The following is a 21,551-nucleotide window of genomic DNA, read 5'->3' on the forward strand; positions in this document are numbered from 1 at the left end:
CCATCGGGTAATCATGCTAAACGCGCTATGACCAACCTGCTTTTGGAGTGCTACTATGCAGTAAACAGAATCAATGTCGATTTATCCTACTTATTTTTGGTGTTTATAGAAGTAAATGTTTCAAAAGATATGAATTCATTAATATATATTGATAACACGTTACAGGGTGTATACTACCAAATCAAATCCCATAGACGACAATAGTAACATATGTGGCTAAAACTACTACCTGCAGCGTATCAGTTGACATAAACACCATGGATATAAATACAACCACTCATCTCCCTTAAAGTGAATCAGAAAAAAAAATGGGGGTTAAGCTGCTTATTTCCAAGATAACGGTTAGCGTGTATGACTAACCTAGTTCCGCACAAAATTTGAGTACTTTTATTTTTTTACATGTACCCCATACATGTTTTAAGCACAAGGCTACTTGGCATAGTGGTACTAGATGAAATAAAATTGCATACATTGTTTGCCCAAATCACAGGACTTGTGGTTTTAACTTCTAGTAGTAGCATCATCCTTTTGGAATAAATGATAATAACTGCATTTATCTGGGTCAAATGGCTCTTTAACGGCTGATAGTAATTTCCATTTTTTCACCCTGTATCAATATAATTAAAATACAATATAACAATACATTCATTATGCATATATAAATCTCAGGATACACAATACATAATATTCCATCATTTAAATTATAGTATTTAACATAACATGACATGACATACAAAAGTAATTAATGCATAAATTGCCATAATACACAATATGTCTTATGATTATAACAGACATAGTTATAATACATACATAATATACATTATCACTCACATGTCCAAATAAATGATTTAACATATGTCTCCATTATAAGAAATTACAATACACAAGATATTCTCAATCATGTGAAATACATACATGTCCTGAAATAAGAATTATATTATAAAAATACATATACAAATATATTACATACCAAGTATGTGACACCAGGGCAAATGGAACTGGTCACACTTAAAAGGATTGACGTATTTGCATAAAAGAATTACAATAATAAATAACCACGCAGACACGTTATGTTTCATAAAATATATAATAAAATACAACAATCTCTAAAGTGTTCATCACCACACACATACACATTGCATTCATACTAAATTATGTTTATCACATATTTAGATTTAGGTTAATCAAATTACTGAATTAACAAGAATTAATATTACACTGTACAGTTTATAAAATTATACAGAAAGATATAATAATTACTTGTTATAAAGCATTATTTAGTCAGTTACATTTACATTAAAGTAGATGTTATTATAGAGTAACCTAATAATAAATAAACACTATAACTAACCTTAAATCGTCTCTAGGAATATCTTCAATAAATGAATCAATATGAAATGTTAACTCTAGAAGGGCAAAATATGATGTGGACCACAATACCAGACGTACACCAGTATTTAAGGACACAGTGAACTGTAGTAAGCTATCACATCAGACAAGAACACTAAAACCACATCAGTTTACACTGTACCCCGACCAGGATGATAGTGCTATTGTTACTAAGTTGTGCAAGGTGTCATACATGCTTGTGCAATTTATAACAAGTCATGATACCTGAAAATAGTAAACAAGTTGGCATTATTGTATTACAAGAATAAAATAATTAAAGGTACACAATCTGTTGTAATTCGTTACCTGTTTGTGGAAATAAAACCATTAAGTACATGAAAACAAATAAAATCAATGCATTAATATAAAACAATAATTATATACAAATATCCACAAGTCAATATTATTAAACATTGTTTGCACAACTTACAGGACTTGTGGTTTTAACTTCTCTATCAACTTTGACCCAGCCGGAAGTTATTTGGTTTAGTACTACCTATACTGATAACATACATTTTTTCAAAAAGTGTCCAACTATGTGCTTTTATGACAACCAGGATCTGGTGTATTCTGACATAAACTAACAACTTCACTAAAACGCTTGTTTCTACAGTGCAACCTAATATAATGTACACCTCATAAGTCATATATATTGTATACAGTTTTGTACAAATGCAATATGTCATGTTAAACAAAACAAAACGTTTTAAAAAATAATACTCCTGTAGATATTTACTGTCAGTTGGGTGTGTGTGCTCAGCTATATATGTAGAGACAACATGGATATTCAGAGTACCTCAACTCCTTTTAAGAATTCCACTGAAACACGTACTTGACTGACCCCTAAATTATAAAGACGTTAACAGGCACATCAAAGAAATATTACTATTGAAAAATAAAGTGTCAAAGGAAGGAAAAATCAACATGACTGTACCTGTATGAAGTAATGACTTTATGTCCTGAACATCAGTGTTGGGGGTAAATCCTGTATGCTAGGTCTTCAAGTCACCAGGTGTGGGAATTTGAAATCCATCGGCCATGCTGATTTTCATAATGGACTATCAAAACCATTGGCAGCCACCAATATTTCTAACTATATTTTATTTATAGCCTACTGTAGTTGGAGGTTTTAAATATTTGTGATATCTGGAATTATCATCCAACTTTCACATATTTATTTTTGTTTCATTACTAAAACGACATAATTACCCGAACATCTATTTTTTAATTATTGTCTAATCCAGATGAATACAATATGTATACTGGATGTATTCCCACAATCTGTAATCCAGCATAGTATTTAGCTAGTACTCCTGGGTAATACAGCTTTAACAATCAAATAAATTATCAACTTACTCCAAGGCAGATAATCAAATCTGGCAAAATTGGTTCTGAATCTAGTATAAATTTAAAATGGACTTCATGAAAGCAAACTAAGTGATTATTTAAAAAAAAAACCAACAACAAAAAAACAACAACCCCAAAGCAACTAAATTTGATCTGGAGACCTACAGATATGTTTAACAAGATTATTGCTATATATAATTAAGAACAGAATGCACAATAGTGAAAACAAATTTAATTATGTATTTGGAAAATTTTGTCTTCGTATTTAAATAAAATGTGCATAAAACTACAAATATATCTAGAATAAAACTTAGCACCCTATAAATATGTCAAAATGACAATACAAATCAAGTTCTTTACAAATTTCATTCAAGATATTAACCCAATATTGGCACATGCTATTTTTAATATAAAAATAAATTGCTAGTAAAATCTAAGTTCAGGTTGCCTAGATACATGTTTCAAGCACAAGGCTACTTGACACAGTGGTACTAGATGAAATAAAATTGCATACAGTTTTGCCCAGATGACACTATTTCTTCTACAACCAACACACTCACATTTATCACCAGTCACAGGACTTGTGGTGTTAACTTCTCTATCAAAAGTACACCTCGATCTCTGACCCAGCCTGGAGTTATTTGGTTTAGTACTACCTACAGTTATAGACGTCAAAATAAACGAGACATGGCGTCTTTGCCACACTCGGCAGACCCAGATTAGGTGTGTGTTTGGGCCTTACACTTAGTTGCAGATACTGTTCAACGTTTAGTAGGGATCTGCAAGACTACAGCTTGACTAGACAATCATCTATTTATACTAGCTATCAAAAACGAATGGTTAGCCACTTCCTGACTTAAGACAAAAAAACTTAAACGAAAGGTAAATAACCTGTTTAGATTGTGTACCCAACGTCAAACACTAAGGATATTAGCATCACTAACTTTGACGCGGTAATCTAAATGGTAGAGCCGATATATTTTTCGTGCTGGGGTGTCCTTAAACATCCATTCTATTCTAAATGGTAGAAGTTGAATAAGTTGCGTAAATAAAATGTGTTGTGTGCGTCGTTAAATAAAATATTTCCTTCTTTGAATAAGTTTACATCAATAGTTTATAAAAGAAAGAAATGTTTTATTTAACGACGCACTCAACACATTTTATGTACGGTTATATGGCGTCAGACATATGCTTAAGGACCACACAGATTTTGAGAGGAAACCCGCTATCGCCACTACATGTGCTACTCTTTCCGATTAACAGCAAGGGATAAATAAATAAACTAGAGAAGGGCTCTACCACACTCGCCCAACACAAGATCTATTATATATATATATATATATATATCTATATATATATATATATATATATATATATATGCTAATGTTGTAATGGACCCTACTAGCGTGTCCATTAATTATTATGAGTATTTATAGTAATGTACGAAATCACGTGATTAACACGTTATTGGCAAACAGCTGATTTTTGACACCAGCTGAGAGTAAATTTATTTTACTTAATAAAACGAAATTTCGATGAACTTGTTACTCTGTACATGTTAGTACTGATTTCACTGTACCTAAATAACCTAGAATTACGCTATTTCCCTTAGTTAATATTATTTTGGAGCTTATTCGCAGACGAATTCATCGATGTCCGCCATATTGACTTCACCGGCGTTGTTGCCACAGGGGTCGAAAATACAACACGTGTTAAAAATAAATTAATTAGTTAACTTTAAAACATTGTACAATGATGTTAAATGACAAAGCTATTTGTTTATAATGTGTACAGAATTACTCTGATATGTTGTACGAGTTTACTGATAATTTGTTTAGGACTCGGCAGTCTATTTGTATAGCACGGCTTTTGGTTGCATCACCACAAAATAACGGGCCATGGTTTTACGTTGACTTATATCGTAAAATGAATTGTTGTATAATATTAAGTATTGTTGTGCCCCACTAATTCCGTGTGGGGCAGAGTTTGCCCCATCGTATTTATTATATGAAAAATAGACTTGGTAGTCTATTTTTATAGCACGGCTTTTGGATATATTACCACAAAATAATGGGGCATGGTTTTACGTCGACTTACATCGTAAAATGAATTGTTGCATAATATTAAGTATTCCTGTGCCCCACTAATTCCGTGTGGGGCAGAGTTTGCCCCCATCGTATTTACTGTATGAAAATTAAGAAAACAAGTAGCAACACACGTAAATGTTCGAAGCATGTCGAACGGCCGACTCGATGTTTGTTTCATAAATTGTGCAGCCAATACTTACTTGATTTTGGGGCAGTAAAGCGCACATGCATGCTCTGTACTAGTAGATTCTGGATCCGTGTGGGGAAGAACCTACCCCACGTTATTTATTAGGTTATTTACCATTTTCTTTGTAAAATAGATCCGATCTGGTGTATCGGCAAAGCCAAATTACGTAACGCGATTGGTTAGATGACGTCATGTGACGTCATATGAAAAGTATAAAAAGCGCGAAGGAACGTTTCTTTATCACTTTGCACTTCGGTGTTAAAGTCATGACATCTACAATAATAATAAAAAGAAAATGGAAGATTACCTTTATGACAAATAGTTAACTATTTAGGCCTGACACTGTTTACAAGCAATTTAAAGCATTAAACGAAATGAAATTATAATTGTGCCTGCATTCCTATTACACTGCTTTTGATAAGTTCATAGCTCAGCTTCACTTGAAACACCAGACAGGATCTACTGGATAATGATGTTGATGTTGTTGTGTTATTTTGGCTGCTTATCTGCTGCAGTAAATAAATATAAACTGATGTTTTCTACCATTCCTGACTTGTTCCTTTTGTTAGCCGGGTGGCTTACAGTTTGGTGTCAGAAGTGGGATGTTTTAAAATAAGAAAACATCCCAATCGAACTCACGGGTATTAAAAAAGGAACACTGGCATTCGTAACGTAATCAGTATACGGGACATACTTTAATTATGGAAACAGCAACATCATCGGATTCAGAAGTCACTTTTAACTTGGATCATGGATCGCAATTTCTCCAGGAAGGGCAACGGGATAATTCACTGGATGGTGAAGCTACTGAGGGTACTTTGTATCAACCATCTGATGAAGAGCAGATGACAAGAAGTATACACAGGGGACGTGATACGGCAGGCGGAGTACCGATACGTCGCCAGTTGAATACTGCCCGGGTATTCACGATCAGACCCGATTTCTATGATGGCACAACTGACTGGGATGAATATTACAGTCACTTTTAGAACTGTTCTGAGCTTGGGAGATGGTCACCACATGAAAGTCTGCTAGTACTCTCAGAGAGTTTAAAGGGTTCAGCTAGGTCATACTACATGGGATTAGGATGCGATGAGCAGAAGTCCTTTCCCACTTTAGTTCAGAGAGTAAGCAGTCGTTTCGGAAGTGAACGACAGCAAGATAAATGGTTGTCAGGCAAAGACTACCTGGCGAGTCAATTACAGTTTTGGCTGATGACTTGCGCCAGATGACACAGAGGGCATATGCAGACCTAGGCACACGGGCACAAGAAGTCATTGCGTTAAATCAACCCTACAAGAGTTTATCACCTGAACTCCGATATATCTGTATTGATAAGGCTTGTAGAACTGTTGTTATGCCGTTTGTGTAATTGAACGTTATGAAGCACTAGTTGGAGAGACCAGGGACAGACGAAAGCCTACAGTCAGAGCTGTTCTAAATCACGATGTGTCGGCCTCGGAAGAAGACAGAAATTCACAACTAAATGATGTTTTGGATAAAATTCTGAAGCGCCTTAATAAACTAGAGAAGAGTATCAATCAAAGTTCAGGGCAGAATAGTGGCTCATCTCCACATTCTTATGCATGGACTAGAAGACGCATAGATGATAACCAGAATAGACGTTGTTGCTTCATATGCAATTCCCCCGACCACTTAGTGAGAAGATGTCCTATGAGGAGATGTCCTGAGTACGAAAGACCTTCTCAAAATAACAGTGCTGAACAACAGGGAAACGGGAACCTGTTGACTCAGTGGGCCGAGAGTCAACAGTAGGTACAAGGCCTATTGATGAAACGTTCAAGAGGTGTGATATCAGAGTTGGGCTTGCTGGTGATGTTAAAGGAAAACTGGATCATGGTTTCTACGGCACCAGGACTATCAATGGTATACCTGTAGACTATCTGGTTGACAGTGGATCTACTAGGACAATACTGTCAAGCAGAGTTTACAATCAGATTGCATCTGAGTTTTCTCCTAGATTGCAACCATGGTTTGCCAATATTAACGCAGTTGACGGAAGTTGCTTGGAAACGATAGGGCTTGCACTGATGAATATCACCCTGGCGGGAATTACATATACTCACGAGGTTATTGTTTGCAATATCGCCATGGATGCTATATTGGGACAGGATTTTCTTTTGAAATATGCTATTTCATCTGATTACAAGACACGTCAGATTCGTACAGAAGTGTCAACAATTCAGTGTTGGATTGGTGGAAAAGCAGAGATGGTCTGCCAGGTCACTGTCCAAATACCCCAGACAGGCTTACAAAGACCGCTAATATTGAGGGAAAAACGGATCTGTCTCCAAACTTGCCTGTATCAAAACATGAAGACAGCCAAACTAGTTCTGATGTCGAAGAATTGTCTATATCAAGATCAGATGTGGAGACTGTTATGTTTCCGGTATTAGGTGTTCGTACTCCACATGACCAGGAAACAGATAGTGGAGATGTCAAGGCCATCTCCAGATGTGAGAGAAAAAGTCCATCATTGCTTTTGGATGGTTGGAGCACAGATGAGATTGTTCTAAAACAGCAAAACGATGTCCATGTGTGATCAATTCTCTGGGCATTATCTGCAAATCGAAGACCTGGGTGGTCAGCTATATCACACCTTTCATCTGTGGCAAAGACATTTTGGCGACATTGGGGCCGCCTTGAAGTACACGATCAGGTGCTGTATAGAAGATGGTTCTCAGATGGTACTAGCTGGCTACAGTTGGTAATCCCTGAAGAGCTTAAGAAAGATGTTCTCTTTCTAAACCACAACAGTCCATCGGGTGGACATCTAGGAGCTGAGAAATGTCTTGAGAGAATCAGACAGAATTTTTATTGGCCTGGGATGAAAAAGCAGGTTGCAAAATACTGCACCAGTTGTGATAAATGTGCAGCACCGAAACTGTCCAGGGAACCCCAGAGGGCTCCACTCGGTTCTTATCTAGTTGGTGAGCCAATGGAGAAAGTTGCTGTAAAGCAATATAACACTATCGGTACTAAGGACACGACTATCAAAACTGGAGATGTTGTGTGGGTCCCCTATCCTTTCAAGAAGACTGGAGTATATCAAAAGTTAACTGTGAGATGGAAAGGTCCGTTCTCGATTCCGAGACGAATTGATGGTGTCACTTGTCTGGTGAAGAGATCACCAAGGCAATCTGCCAAGGTGTATCATGTTGACCGCTTGCTACTTTATAAAGGGGAAAATCTCCCAGTGTGGATACGCAGACAGCTGAAGTCATGTGAATAAGCAAACATGTCTATATCTACCTGATGTTTACATTTACTAAGTTTTTTTAGGTTTTTTAATTGTGTCTACACATCTACAAGTTTGAGTAACTGTATGTACATTCTACAACGATTTTTTTACCGAGATGTTCAGGAAGAGGAGCGTGCAGTCTTGGTGTGAACATTGGTCTATCTGTTCAAACTTGAGGTGACTGATGTGTGTCTTTAGTCTACTACGGCCAGTTCTGGGTATGGAGATCTGTACTTGATACAAAACATTAATTTCAATGTGGTACATTTATGATGACAGTCATTACATGCTGAAGTCAAATTGTGGGGAAATTTGGCGTTTAATAAGCAGCTTCGATTAAACTTTTCTAAACTCCCGATTGCGTGTGAGGTACACATGAAGCTTCATAGTGTCTGATTTTTTGCAGAACCTGCAATAGAAAATTGAGGGATTATGTAAATGACTAATGTGAGTTGTTGAGGGAACGTCGTTCCAAGATGCTTTGACTTCCAGTGAGGTTTCGGTCTGATCAACCTAGGACCTACTGGTGTGTAGTTAAAGAACTGAATCTAATTTTGAGAATTTGCGAGGTTAGTGCGATCTTTGGGATCGATGAGGAAGCGGTGCATGATGTACAAACAATAGGAGTTTAGAAGTTATTAGAAGAATCGGAAGTAGGCTTAAATGATGAAGTGTGGAAGTGTTAACATGGAACAGTAAGCAGAACAAATTATACAGAGCTGGACGAGGGCTGGGATTGAAACGAAGTTAGGCGTATCCAGCTTGGGTGGTCACCAGTGTAAGAACAGTTCACCTGTGGAGACTGAAAGACAGTGCCATCCAAGACACGCCCACCTGCGATGAAGATTCCGTTTGGAGATTTCTAAATTGTATTTCTACTAGATAGTAACCATGCTGTGTTTGGGGCACAATAATCCCCGCATTGGTTACTTATACCATGTTGGTATAATTAATAAAATTATTATTATTTTGTTACTTCTCTAAGTAATCCACTATTTATTATAGAAAAACAAAACAGCTGCTGAAAGATGATGTAAATAACTGATGACGACTATAACAATACCATGACGTAATAATACAATGACGACAATGTAAACGCACCTGATGTTAGGAATACCAGCCGGTATACTAAATGATTTCAGTTACAATAATAATGCTATTTTGTTTGAGATGTACCGGAGGTACAATCTTAGAACCAAGGGGGTGTTGTAATGGACCCTACTAGTAGAGCTGGGCGGTATTCGGTATATACCGATCGGTATCGGTATCATGTCAATACCGAAATACTGTACCGAGCAAATCTCAAAATACCGAATGTTCGGTATTGCAAAATACGTATTCCCGCCTTTAAGTAAAACAGTAAAAATACATCTGACGACACCACATTACCCGCAAAATGGCCGATAAGAAGAGCGTATGGTCAAAATATTTCAACAGAAAGGACCGAAAAACATGCATATGCACTTTGTGTCAACGAAAAGTATTGGCCGACTATGGCAATACAACCAATTTGAAGAAACATATTCAACACCATCATAAAGAAGCATACCAAGAAACAACAAAAAGGCTCGAAGAAACGGTGACAGCATCGAAGAGAAAACAGGTAAAAATTATATCACGTACGCGAATTGTTTCAGTGCTAGGCGCACGTGTACAGGTCATGCCATTTCACGTGATCGAGGTGTGATTCGGTGTTTAGGGCCTACTTAATTTGGGTCATTCCGTGAATGCATTCTGTTGTTGAATTTGTGTCACAGCAACAGTTTTGCGTTCGTTACCTACTGATATTTTTTGTTAAGGCCGGGTTTCTAACTTTCTAACCCCGCATTACAGACTAGCTTGTCTGTTGACCACGCATTTACATCTTGAAAATAAGACAGGTCAGCTTTAGGCCGTATCTTTAACGGAATAAAACGAATACTTCCGGAGACTGTCAATTTTTAAAATCGGAATTTTTTTTAAAACAAGCGCTTTTGATATTTATTAAATAAAACTGTTAAGTTTACTCGTAAAAATATATATAACGTTTTCCGATGTTTAATCAGCTTACAATTACACGCATGGGGATATTGTTCAGCAATTTATAGTGACTAGAAGTAGAAACGTAGTTTTCTTTTGTTGTTTACTGTGTCGCTATTCCATGACCGACCGCCCAGAGGAAGCCCGGATAAAATATATAATGTGAACCGGGGATGAATGCGGAGTTGTATTAGCATGATGTATTTAACTATATAAGGTAGACAATTTATTAATTTGTTAAAAATAACGTTTTCATTCCATGGATCGAAAAATCGCAAAGATGATACGTAGCCTCAGATGCATTGTTGGATACATTGGCCGCTAACTTAAATATCTACAAAATCGCGTGCTCAAACACCACTCTATACACCATATAATCTCCAAGTCAGCTTCTGAACTTCTCGCCAGATATGAAAACTCGAGGGATCACGTGACCATAACAACAAATCTAAGAAGAAACTGAATTCAGATGAAAAAATCATGAACTTAACAGTTACTGGTTATGATGTGCGCATCGGCTTGAAAGAAGTCGGTCAAAAATAATGTTGAATTACTGACTGGCCTGTCAGGTTTTTTTTTCTTTTTTTTTCTTGTTTTTGTTTGTTTGTTGGGTTTTTTTTTTTTAATCTAAGACACTTTCATTTATTTGTACTTTACAATTGTGCAGTTAGTTGAAAGAGCACGATTTCATATACTCTATAATTATAATGCAAGAAATAATTAAAGTTACTATATCCGGAATAGTTTTAATAGCTAAGCATTTATAAAAGATAATCCTCACCTGATTTCTTGCTGTGGCGTGCTACACATTGTAGTGGATTAAATGCTAATATATATAATTTGTTAAATATGCACACACAGCGAAAAAAAGTGTTAAATTGACCAAGGTAGGCCTAATTGGTAACTCATAGAACTGAGCTTCGTTTCAGTCTTGACTGTAAATGGCTAATAATGGTCATTTAATTTCAGCCTGAAGACATTAGTGAGCCAGGTACGAAGGGTAAGCAGATAAAAATGGAACAGTTTGTGAGCCATGTTAACAGGTGGGCTGCAAATGATCATCGCACGTTGGCGGCAGACAGGAAGTTAACAGAAATGATCTGTTTAGACATGCAGCCGATGTCCATGGTTGAAGATACTGGCTTCAAGACTTTTGTCGACACTCTGCAGCCATCCTACAGTTTGCCAACAAGGAAACACTTGAGGTGGAATCTAATTCCAAAGCTCTACAATGAAATCAAGGCCAACATCAAACAACAGCTTGAAATGGTGGAGATTGTTAGCATAACAACTGACCACTGGACATCCCGTGCGAATGATGCGTACATGTCAGTAACAGCGCACATCCTTACAGAAGATTTTGAGCTCAAAGATTTCTGTCTGGACGTTGCATACATGCCCCAGAGCCACAATGCTGAGAACATATCACGGGCACTTGTTGACAGTGTGAAGAGCTGGATACCTGGTGCCGGAACTAATAAAGAAGTGAAAATATATGTAGTGTCGGATAATGCGGCCAATATTCAAGCTGCATGTCGATTGCTTCCAGACAACTACAGAGCATTGAACTGTTTTGCACATACGCTACAACTTGTAATCAAAGATGGACTGAAAGAATTCACTGGAGCCCAGAATGTAATTTCCAAGTGCCAGAACATCGTGAATCACTTTCACCACTCAGCAAAATCTACACATATGTTGAAAGGCATGCAAAAAACAATGCAGATGCCAGACCACAAACTAAAATCACAGTGCGAAACCCGATGGAATTCAACATTCCAAATGATTGAAAGGATGGTGGAGCAAAAACATGCATTGAATGCCACTCTTGCATCTAACGAAAGTCAACAACCTTTCCGCACACGAATGGAAGACTGCCGAGGAGTATGTGCAAGTTCTTCGTCCATTTGAGGATGCAACAACCATTATGTCGGCAACTCGGTATTCCACTCTGTCCATGGTCATCCCCGTTCTCAACACCTTATGTGACGAAATGAAAGCTGCTGAACTCAACACATTTGGTGAATGTATTATCAAGAACATAAACAATCGCTGGCCCGATTACGAGAAAACACAACTCTTCTACATTGCAACAGTGCTTGATCCTAGATTTAAGCAATATGCATTTTCATCAGAAAGTTCAAAAAACGCTGCCAGGTACACCCTACTTGTTGAAGTCTTGGACATTTATGAGAAAAAGGCAGAAAGGGAAAAAGCAAGGAAAGCTGATGTCAGTAAAAATATCGGAAGCAAACATGCTTCATCTGTAGTAGCCTCTGCTGCCACAACCTCTACCTCCACTGCTGCCACTGCTTCTACCTCCACTGCAGCTGAACAGACAGAACCAAGCGTCGAGCAAAGTACAACTACATCCAAGAGTGGGAAACATGATTTTTGGGGATTGTTTAAAAAAAAAATTGCCCAGAAACAAGACGATGAAGTTCAAAAGCAAAGCAAAGAGGAACTGAGGGCTGTCATGCAATATGAGATTGACAGGTACTTGAGTGAACCGTTGATTGATCCTTCACAGTGTCCATTTGATTGGTGGAAGATGCATAATCGCAGTTATCCAAACGTTTCCGCTGTGGCTAGATTGTACCTGGCTATCCCCAGCACGTCGGTGCCAAGCGAGCGCATTTTTAGTAAAGCAGGTCTTATCATTTCTGACAGGAGATGCAGCTTGAAACCCAGTGTTGCTGAACAATTGGTATTTCTAAATCACAACCTCAAAGCTAAAGGCATAAAGTCTTAAAACCAGTGACTGGCAATGGCCACAGTAGATTGTACCTGCAAGGCTGTGCAGCGTGTAGATACTTTAATCTCTTTTATTATTTGTTTATGATCCTGGACTGGGAGTCTTAAGGACAACGTTTTATTTAAGGCATCATAGGTGATTAGATCACATAACTAACAGTTACACTAAAACATTGGCATGCCTGGAAGGCCCTAGAAGTGTTTGATTTTATGATTAGCTATTTATGATGTGCAGTTGTTCAGTATGTTTTCGCCAAGTTAGGTTGGAAGCGACTAGAAGTGATATCAATGATCATGCTGTTGTTTTAAATTATTATATTACTTTTTTTTAAATTATTATTTAATATTATTTTGTCCCTTTGCGAGTTGCTGACTGTAGGTGAGGCAGAACTACTTAGCAGTACTCCACTTACCCTGACCTCAACATACATGTCTATTATTTTCCTTTGTTCTGAGTGTCAGTGAACGACTGACTAGTCTAAATGAAGACTGGATATAACATTCTCTATAGTGTAACATTTCCAAATCTAGTTCATAATATTTGATGATCACACTGTCACACAATAACAGTGATACACAATAAAACATTTTGTAAAATTACATATTAAGTACTTGACATTGTTTATTGTGGTTCTGATACTTCTAGTTACTTCTGCAGTCTATTTAACTGTAAATGTTTACCTGTAGGTCATCAGATGAGCAATGGTTCAACGACATTACTTGTTAGAAAACCTCCCTTTGCTAAAAAAAAAAAATGGGTTGGGCAGAAATAAAGGGAAGACCCTAACGTGGGCGTGCATTTCGAGGCAGGTATACATAAAATACTGCTTAATATTGGTTCGTTATTAGTGTTATATGAATACCGAATACCGTACCGATACCGAGGTAAATCGCCACCACAATACCGATACCGATACCGAACTTGAAATTTCAATACCGCCCAGCTCTACCTACTAGCGTGTCCATTAATTATTATGAGTATTTATAGTAATGTACGAAATCACGTGATTAACACGTTATTGGCAAACAGCTGATTTTTGACACCAGCTGAGAGTAAATGTATTTTACTTAATAAAACGAAATTTCGATGAACTTGTTACTCTGTACATGTTAGTACTGATTTCACTGTACCTAAATAACCTAGAATTACGCGATTTCCCTTAGTTAATATGGGCGTATGGGGACTCTTTGATTTAGGGGGGCTGGAGGGGTTGATTTTCCCGAAATTTACCCCAGATAAAAACTGCCCGAATTTTCCCCACTGTTTTCCCACTGTTTTGCCCGAATATATATATTACTGAACAAAAAAAGAAACTTCCGATTTGTACATATAGTATTTGTTGTGTTAAAGAATTCATTGTGTAATGAAATTATATAGGTAGTATTAGCCTTGAGCTGTATTATCAGGATTCATGAATTTTAGCGATTATTTTTGCACTATTAATCGTCGACAACGTGAAATTCAATTTGCACATGCATGCATGGTTCGACATGTCCCGTGTAGTATTCGGTCAATTTGTTTTACTTGTCTTACTGACATTGTTGTCAAGTGAACGAAAACGCTTCAAAACTTGTAAAAAAATTAACGTTTTTTACATTGTAGCATTTTTAGTATGCCAAGAATACCCAATAATTTACACGAAAGGGCGATTGGCATACTTGATGCTGGCATGTCGACAGAAGACGTTGCAAGGCATGTTGGGAGTTCTAGTCGAGCGATACGAAATCTTCGCGTAAGATTTCGAACGACAGGAAGCACCAACGACTTGCCACCTCGTGGACGTCCGCGTGTTACAACACGTGGTCAAGACCGCTATATCATGAACACGCATTTGCGCAATCGATTCCAAACTGCCACTGCTACTGCTGCTAACACACCTGGGCTTTACAATAACCGAATCAGTGGGAAAACTGTTCGTAATCGTCTGCGGGAGAACGGTTTACATGCACGACGTCCTTACGTCGGATGCGTTTTAACGCAACGTCATCGTCTAAATCGTCTTAATTGGGCACGTGTACACACTCGTTGGATACGGCGATGCTGGAATACCGTTCTTTTTTCGGATGAATCCCAATTTTCTTTACAACGTGGTGATGGCAGGGTGCGCGTCTACCGTTGGAGAAATGAACGCTATGCTGACTGTTATGTTCTTGAGCGAGATCGTTTCGGGGGTGGGGGTTCTGTCATGGTCTGGGCAGCCATTGCCCATGGTTATCGTTCACCACTAGTCGTCATTGATGGCAATTTAAATGCTCAACGTTACCGCGATGACATTCTCGCTCATCACGTCATTCCTCTGTTCCATAACAAGCCAACATCTCGATTTTTCAGCATGATAATGCCACCTCTCATACAGCTAGAGCCACTGTAAATTTTCTTAGGACAAATAACATTGATTTCATTGATGACTGACCCACTAAAAGTCCTGATCTCAACCCCATCGAGCATGCCTGGGATAGTCTGGACAGACGATTGAGGCGTCGTCCCAACCCACCCGCTAACGTCAACGAACTTCGTCAAGCGCTAATTCAGGAATGGAACAATATTCCACAGGCAGAAATCAACACTTTAGTCAATTCTATGCGCCTGCGATGCACTGCAGTGGTCAATTCAAGAGGTGGTCATACTAGTTATTAAGTGGGTGTTTTTATTTTTAACCCCTACCACACTTGGTCACCAAACGATGCATCATGGAACACTCTTTAAACGCATATATAACAATTATTCCCCCGGTTTGTTTTCATCAAGTTATGTTTCTTTTTTTGTTCAGTATATATATATATATATATATATATATATATATATATATATATATATATATATATAATTTCTCAAATTACGCCGAATTTAATTTGCACGGATTCTATAACTGCATCGGTGTGTGTTGCAATTTTCTGACCCAAAGCTTCAAACTGGGGTTATCATATAAGAAACATTTTAAATCTGTTATGGACATAATATGAATAAAATATGAACACGTCTCACCAATTGTGATTTCCTTTTTACCATCAGGTAAATATGTATTTGATTATGTATTTTAGGTCAGACTTGCTGTACTGTTGGCTGTGTCAAACAATGTGTGGATCCTGAGAGTAAGGCAATAAAACCAATGGAAACAGCAGAAGAACAACCGGTTCCAACAGCAGAACATCCAGTAGAAAAGCGAGACGCAGAAGTAACAACAGAGGAACACAATACACCAGAGGCACAAGTAACACCAGAGGCACACGTAACACGAGAGGCACAAGTAGCACGAGAGGCACACGTAGCACGAGAGGCACATGTAACAGGAGAAGCATCTACGACATCACGTAAGGTGAATATCAAAATCATCAGATGGGCACTTCCACGGTGACTGTCATTATTGCATTTACCGTCGCCTTTTGGATTTCTTATAGCTGTATTTTGGTCATTATTAATGTATCCAAAAACGTTTAGCTGTTATGTTCGTATGGAGTACCAAAAAAGGCAAGGTTGAAAATGAGCAGTCGCCCGGTCGCCCGTGGCAAATGTTATTGGCTAAGGGCGACTAAGAATTTTGCAAAGGTAGTCCGTTGGCCGACCATCGATTTCAGGGTCTGGCGAGTATACTTCCTGTTGAAACAGAAATGCACTGACACTGAATCGAATATGACAAAACACACCGCGTCTTTGCTGGCAGTAGACAATCGACATGCTCAAAACGTACTGCAGAGAATACATGTATTTGTAAACATTCTTGAAGTCATCGGCTTTCTGAAATGGACTGTATATGTTATGGCAAAAATGAATCGTATGTAATTACCTTATATTATTCTAGAACAAAGTCAAAATCTATCTTGTAGTTTTAACTCACATTAATTAATGACTAAAAAAGTTTTAGTGTAGATAAAAACATTTATTTTCAAAAACAAATACCATCAAACTGCATAGGATACAGGTTTTAAGGCAATTGATGGAACATCCAAAGTAATTAGAACGAACAAACTGCAATATATTATGTGGGCCGTTTCTCAGACAATGTAGAATCGAATGGGCATTTGGAAAAATAGTGGTTGATTCCATGAATCTGTATCTAGTCCTTCGTCTATAGGACAAACACTCCCGAGGAAATAATGTGCTAGACATACCATCCCTCTTGCATTGCCACAAAGAGGACTGCCACCCAGTCTAGTTTTACTAACGCGCAGTTCTACAATGCAAGTGAAGATGCATACCTTGGCTGTTCTATCAGTTTGTCTTCACCCCAGATTTAATCGGTATAATTTAATGGTAATTTGTAAAGAAAGTTTAATATTTATACTGGATTTCCTTTTTTAAAACAAGGTTATTTGAGTTGGCATGGGTTTAAAACTTAAAAAAGATATGTTTTTATATGAATGAATGAATTAATGAATGAATGAATGAATGAATGTTTAACGACACCCCAGCACGAAAAATACATCGGCTATTGGGTGTCAAACTATGGTAATGCAAATAAATAAAGTGATGATCAACATCAATATAAAAATTCAAGGTTTAAACAAAAACAGTGTAAAGAACTGTGCAAAAATACAAATATAAATATCACAGAATTTTACGGACACCGAATTTTACTCTAAACTTCAATTTGTGCTGTATTGGCCATTCTCAAAGAGAATGTTACACCCCTGCACCACGGTGAGGTTACAGCACGCACAGGGTTTTTTTATATGAAGTTTAACTTTATTCATTATGAAGTTAAATTGCAATTCATCGATTTCCTTTTGACGCAAATGGAGTATGTACATGGTTATTATTCAACAAAGAGCAGTTCAGTTTTGATTTTGGCCGTGCAGTTAACTTAAAAGGCTATTTGAATTTGTGAAGGGCCAGTAAGATTTTTCGTCAACTAGCCCTACTGGCGACCATCGTTTTCATGCTCTTGTGGTTTGATACAGTTGTGTGGGTTTTTTTGTCTTTTCAGACTGTAACATGTCGTGAACAGTCCGACTGTGGAACAAATCAGTACTGTGCCAAAAAAGATCCAGAGGCCAAAATAGGGATTTGTCAGGACAGAAAATCGATTGGTTCTGGTAAACAACGTCTATGGTGTTATCCACTCAATTTTGTTATATCTGTTACCGCTACATCTTTGACGATGATTCTATTAAATACATATTTGTAATCATCTGTTCTTAGTTGATAGTGTTAAAAGGATTTGGTGGCATTGTTAAGATGTTGCGGACTAACCGACCTTTTAACTATTATAATTACATATTAAATATATAGTTGTTCGTACGTAGACCTTATTGAGTCAAAATAGAGTTTGAGCTACATATAAACAATACGACAACGAGAAACACATGGAATATACGGACACTGATATTTTGAAGAATAATTTATATTTGGTATGTATTTTCAGCTGTCACAAAAACTGTATTTGTTGGAAAGATCTTACAATGGAAACAAATTCAGGATGGTCCCTTTAAGTACTAGTGGTTGCTATTTGTATCATGTCATAACAATAAAACTCGGAAAATGTTAGCCAAACCCGGACAATTACATCAGAAGTTGTTTTGATAAATAGGACCATATGTATTACCAAACAGTGTGTATGTGTGTGTGAGCGGGAGGGGAGGGGGGGGGGGGGGGGGGGGGGGGGGGGGAGAGGCTGGAGCAAATCCTCAAATTCGGGCAAAATGTACTATGTATTTCCGTCATTCTACCCGTAAAGTTAGTTGGGGAAATGAATCGCGATTCATTTGTAACCCAATACAGCTGTTTGGTATTAATGCTTATATAAATAAACGTTGTCATCCAGATTGGGGAATTTTCGTTTAATTCCGGCAAGAAACACCCTCCCCCCCCCAAAAAACCCCCCAAAAAACCCCAACCCCCCCCCCCCCCCCCCCCCCCCAAAAACAAACAAACAAAAACAACCACACAAAAAGCCCAAATAACAACAAACAAAACAAAACAAATCAAGGGAGCCCATACGCCTATGAATAGGTCTATATTACAAATAATATATTGAAAGTCTACCAAAATTTACCATGGGAATGTATATTTTTTCACCTTTATATAACATCCCTGTCGGGAAAAGCGGCGACTCCTACTAGGTGGTCTACTCCGATGGCGGCGTGGCTTACTGTCGCCGTAAACTAATGTTACAGTAACCGACGTCCCATCATGCTGGACGCGTAGCTTTAATAATAACAACTTATTAAACCCCTAACCATCTTCCCCAGGGTGAGGTGTGGGATTAACAGAGACGTTCTCGCAAAGTAACGTCATTGCTCGAGAACTCAGAGTAGAATGGGATAGCGTGTATTAAGGAGATTCAGCATATCACCGAGTTCTGTTCCTAATGCTAACACTGATGTTCGCACAGTGGCTTCGTTCGGTGGTGGAGATGATAGCAATTCAGTGAAGTCATTGCCGGAATTCCGAGCTATGCATCCTCTCTCTTTCCAACAATTATTGTAAAAAACAATACACTTTTAACAAATCTAAGAAAAAGGAACACGAGAATGCTGATCATAAAAATAAACTAGTCTAAACAATGAATTGCCTAATGCAAACTAAACTGATTATTGTAACAAAAAAGACACTTCACACAATTCTAAGAAAATGGAACCCAGGAATGGTGATCATAAGAATAAACTCCTCTCAGCAAAGGATTTCCTAACGAAAACTAAACAACCAATAAGGTATTAAAAGCCAAAAGGAAACTGGACACTGTCAATATTAGACAGGACACTAATGCAACCCTTACCACCTGTGTTCACCGTGACCCATTTTCCACCTCTTAACAACTCTTTGGTAGGGTTAGAAGGGGATCGGCTATTTTATGTCGAAGGAATTCCATCGGTCGCGCCTTGGGAGAACGTCTCAAACTGATCTATAAAGAGTATTTCAAAGACAAAATCGAAACATTCCAGATCCTATACAGAAAATAGTAAAATTTCACGGTTCATATTCACAACGATCTGTTTCACTAGCCCCGATTTCAAAAGATAACTCCCATATGCAAATCAAATCGATCCTTGTTTGGCTATTTTAACATTTTATTGGGACAACCTATCGAAGAATCAACCCTCTTGTTTCATGAAAGTTTCTACGTTTAATACCCTTCGATTTTCGTCCTAAAAGGTCTCCAATGCCAAAATATAAAGCGAACTGGAGACCATACACGTGTTTCAATATGGCCAGAAACATCCCAATGGAACCAATGATACCACTGTGCTGTTTTAACTGTAATGAAATAAATTACACCAACGATGGTAGGGGTCCAGAATATTAAAAGCAGATTGTTACCTTGAATGAAGAATTTCTACAACGAGATGATCTCAGAGGGGGCAAAATCCACAATGATCCAACTAAATAATCAACTAAAAGACATTTTTAGTAACGACAAATGCGCAACCCAAGTGCACCGTCACCCAACCCAGTCAACAAAGCTATTGGACTAATAGGCCACAGATCAGTTATGTTCCCAGTTAGTTAACTAGAAATATATCCGCACGAGTAATCTGCTGTTTGATTTTTTGATTATTTCATGGAAGACCGCTTTGTAGTGACAAATATTACAACGACGTTGACAGGGGAAGGCATATAGTGTAATTTGTATAGTGTATAGTGTAAAATGGGTGTACTTCAGCCATGTTTAAATGTTGTGTTTGTTTAAGCCAATATCGTGGGAGAAAGAGCTGGACAACAGGGGTTGTCCTTCTTAGGATATGTTGCCCCACTCCCTGACAGGTACACTTACGGTTCCAACACGTTTTAATGACTGTGTTAATGACTGCGTACTAAATAAATAAATAAATAAATAATAATAATAATATAATAATAAATAATAATATAATAATAATAAAATAGTAATATTAAAAAAGTAAAAATAATAATTTAAGCAATACTAGTAAAAAAATTAGAAAGGAAATGTTTTATTTAATGACGCACTCAACACATTTTATTTTACAGTTATATGGCGTCAGACATATGTTTAAGGACCACACATATATCGAGAGAGGAAACCCGCTGTTGCCACTTCATGGGCTAAGTACTCTTTTCGATTAGCAGCAAGGGATCTTTTATATGCACCATCCCACAGACAGGATAGTATATACCACGGCCTTTGTTACACCAGTTGTGGAGCACTGGCTGCAACGAGAAATAGCCTAATGGATTCACTGGCAGGGATCGATCCTAGACCGACCGCGCATCAAGCCAACGCTTTACCACTGCCCCTAGTAAAACATAGATAATAAATTATTAATAATAATTTTAAAAATTTTTTTTTTTTTTTTAGAAAATTAAAAATTCCTAACAATTACTCCTCAGACTTTCTTCAGTTTGTTAACATTAATAAGTGAGGGTAAATAAAAGTTGAGAAACTTATCTTGTTAACAACATATATATTAATACAAATACGGGTAAACATTTAAAAAAGAAAAAAAGTAAATAAATTTATATATATATATATATATATATATATATATATATATATATATATATATATATATATATACCATCACCAATCTCAAAGGATTGGGTGCTGAATAT

The 21,551-nt window shown here is 37.4% G+C and overlaps 1 protein-coding gene across 6 annotated transcripts in view; it reads left to right on the plus strand.

The window, feature by feature from the left end:
* Positions 1 to 21,551, plus strand: part of LOC121371458 (cysteine-rich, acidic integral membrane protein-like) — a 57,960-nt gene that overhangs the window by 7,872 nt on the left and 28,537 nt on the right. For 5 of the 6 annotated variants that reach the window (XM_041497354.1, XM_041497357.1, XM_041497356.1 and 2 more), the window contains exons 3-4: positions 16,088 to 16,362; positions 17,971 to 18,079. In XM_041497354.1, coding sequence (XP_041353288.1) covers positions 16,088 to 16,362; positions 17,971 to 18,079 — 384 coding nt within the window. Of the gene's footprint in view, positions 1 to 9,301; positions 9,396 to 16,087; positions 16,363 to 17,970; positions 18,080 to 21,551 lie in introns of those variants that run through there. The other variant, XM_041497360.1, reaches the window with a different exon arrangement.

This window comes from Gigantopelta aegis, chromosome 4 (genome assembly GCF_016097555.1).
Source record: "Gigantopelta aegis isolate Gae_Host chromosome 4, Gae_host_genome, whole genome shotgun sequence".
NCBI lineage: Eukaryota > Metazoa > Mollusca > Gastropoda > Neomphalida > Peltospiridae > Gigantopelta > Gigantopelta aegis.